The sequence below is a fragment of the Propithecus coquereli genome, unplaced genomic scaffold (assembly GCF_000956105.1).
Source record: "Propithecus coquereli isolate 6110/MARCELLA unplaced genomic scaffold, Pcoq_1.0 Scaffold306, whole genome shotgun sequence".
Lineage (NCBI taxonomy): Eukaryota > Metazoa > Chordata > Mammalia > Primates > Indriidae > Propithecus > Propithecus coquereli.
The window spans coordinates 2,024,942-2,026,992 of NW_012148686.1; the positions used below are offsets into that span (position 1 = coordinate 2,024,942).

At 36.3% G+C, this 2,051-nt stretch overlaps 1 protein-coding gene across 2 annotated transcripts in view; it reads right to left on the bottom strand.

Annotated features, from left to right (window-relative positions):
• TNFRSF19 (tumor necrosis factor receptor superfamily, member 19) overlaps positions 1-2,051 on the bottom strand; it is a 104,046-nt gene that overhangs the window by 85,994 nt on the left and 16,001 nt on the right. The window contains exon 2 of one of the 2 annotated variants that reach the window (XM_012649876.1): positions 492-593. The exons of the other annotated variant lie outside the window; for it this stretch is intronic. Within the exon in view, the coding sequence (XP_012505330.1) occupies positions 492-560 (69 nt within the window). The 5' untranslated portion in view covers positions 561-593. The remainder of the gene's footprint in view (positions 1-491; positions 594-2,051) is intronic. 2 annotated transcript variants of the gene reach the window in all.

Consider the following 2,051-nt stretch of genomic DNA (forward strand, 5'->3'; position numbering starts at 1 on the left):
GGGCAACAAAGTGAGACTCTGTCTCAAAAAAAAAAAAAAAATTTCCATCTGTTTTTAATGCCTTTGGAACCAAGGAGGATTATAAATAACAACATAAAAATAACAGCTCTTTAAAAATCTATTCTAAAGTCTTCATAAACTGTGTAAGTCATAGGATCCAAATTAGAATTTATGGTCTTGTTAGGGTCTAGAATATCTTATGAGAGATTTATGCCTATAAATCCAAAATAATATCATTGTCATAGTGCTACTATAGGTAACATTGCAATTTTATGACTCCACCTAAATTTAAATAAAATCATTTCAACAATTGTTACAAACAACATGACTAAGCAGAAATCTTTCACTTATTAATTAAATGCAAAAAGGATAAAATGCAATTTAAAAGAGATTATAAAAATAGTTTGAGATCGGAAGTAGAAAATAGTTTTGGTAGTACTATATCAATTCTTTCACCACATTATTATGAAAGAAATGAAGAGTTTACTTACCAGATAGCCAAGTAAAACTACAAGAGTGAAAAAAGTTTTCTCTTGTTCTAGTAGTACTTTTACAGCCATCGTTCTTATCCAATGTATTTATTCTTGAAGAGTCTAAATCAAAGATTAAAAGATTAAGTTAACATTAAAAGCATCCCTGACTATGCTCTGTATTTACTATATAATATTTGCCACTTACTATATACACTAGGTAATAAATATTATGTTTTAAAAGAAGTCAACTTTTAAAAAGATATAATATAATATAATATGTAATTCTTTTGAAATTTAGGTTTCTGAGACTTGAAGCTTTGTCTACCTACACATTATATGCAAAACTCCTATTGGCTCTGAATTCCCAGGCTATGCCTGCTTTTCTTTGTTTTCTACCCAAGTCTCTGCAGTGGCCAATCTACTTCACACAGTAGAGAATTATGTTCAAACAGTGACTATATAAACCTTCCATTTATATAGGTTTAGAGAGTGCCAACAGGATAATGATAGTGATAAAATAACAACCCTTGCTAAGCACTATGTGCAGGTACTATTTTTAGCATGCTAACTCATTTAATCCTCACAACTGCTCTAGAAGGTGGAGTCTATTGTTATCCCCATTGTAGCAATGAGGAAACTGAGGCTCAGAGAGGGCTGAGTAACCTGCCCAAGGTCACAGGGCTAGTAAGAGGCAGAGTGGGATGCAAACCCAGGTGGGGTGGCTCCAGTGTTCCTGTTCTTACATCTACTGTGTCTACCCTAGTGACAATGTGCTCTGTTTAATGAAGACGTTGTGCTTGGATCTTGGGAGTTTCATCTCCACTAAGAAACAGCTAACATTTTGGCATTTGTGAATTCTTCCCCAAACTAGTACAAATTATGTTTTGGCAGTAAAATAAGCATTCATTTTAAAACATCTAAAAGTCATTTACAAGCGATGAAACTGGAGGCACTGACCCAACATTTCAATAAAAGATAAACCAAGACTCTTAAATGATCTAAAATGAAGAAACAAATCTGATTATTTTTTACAGATCCACACATGTCGAGAAGTGGTTTTTTTTTTTTAAAAAGTGAAGGCTCATCTGGTTGCTCCATCAGGTAGAGAAACAACAGTTCAGTTTCCTTTAATGTTGACGTTTCCAAAACTAACAGAGACCCTGAGTGGACCATTTGACTACTTAGAAAGAAACCGGAGCAGAAAATGAGAACTGTGGGCCAAACAGCTCAAGAAAAACAGGAACAGCAAAGGGGGCAGAGCTGGGCAGACCTGGGCAGACCTGCCGTCAGCTGCGCGCGGAGCAGCCGGTCAGGGTGAGCCTACAGACAGCCCCCCAAGGTGCCCAAACGCAAAGGAACCATTGCAACCATCGCAGCTGCCTTGGCAGGTCAAATTGGCAGGGCAACGAACGATCACTTTACCTTTGTTGAATGAATGACCCATTTTAAGTAAATTCGAACAGCTTTTTTTTTCTTTTTTGCTTTTCCAATTTCTTGATCATAGCTTCTTTTCCCACTGGCATATCGCAAAATCATGCAGCAAATACCCAACCACACAACTTACTGCTTGTGTAGACC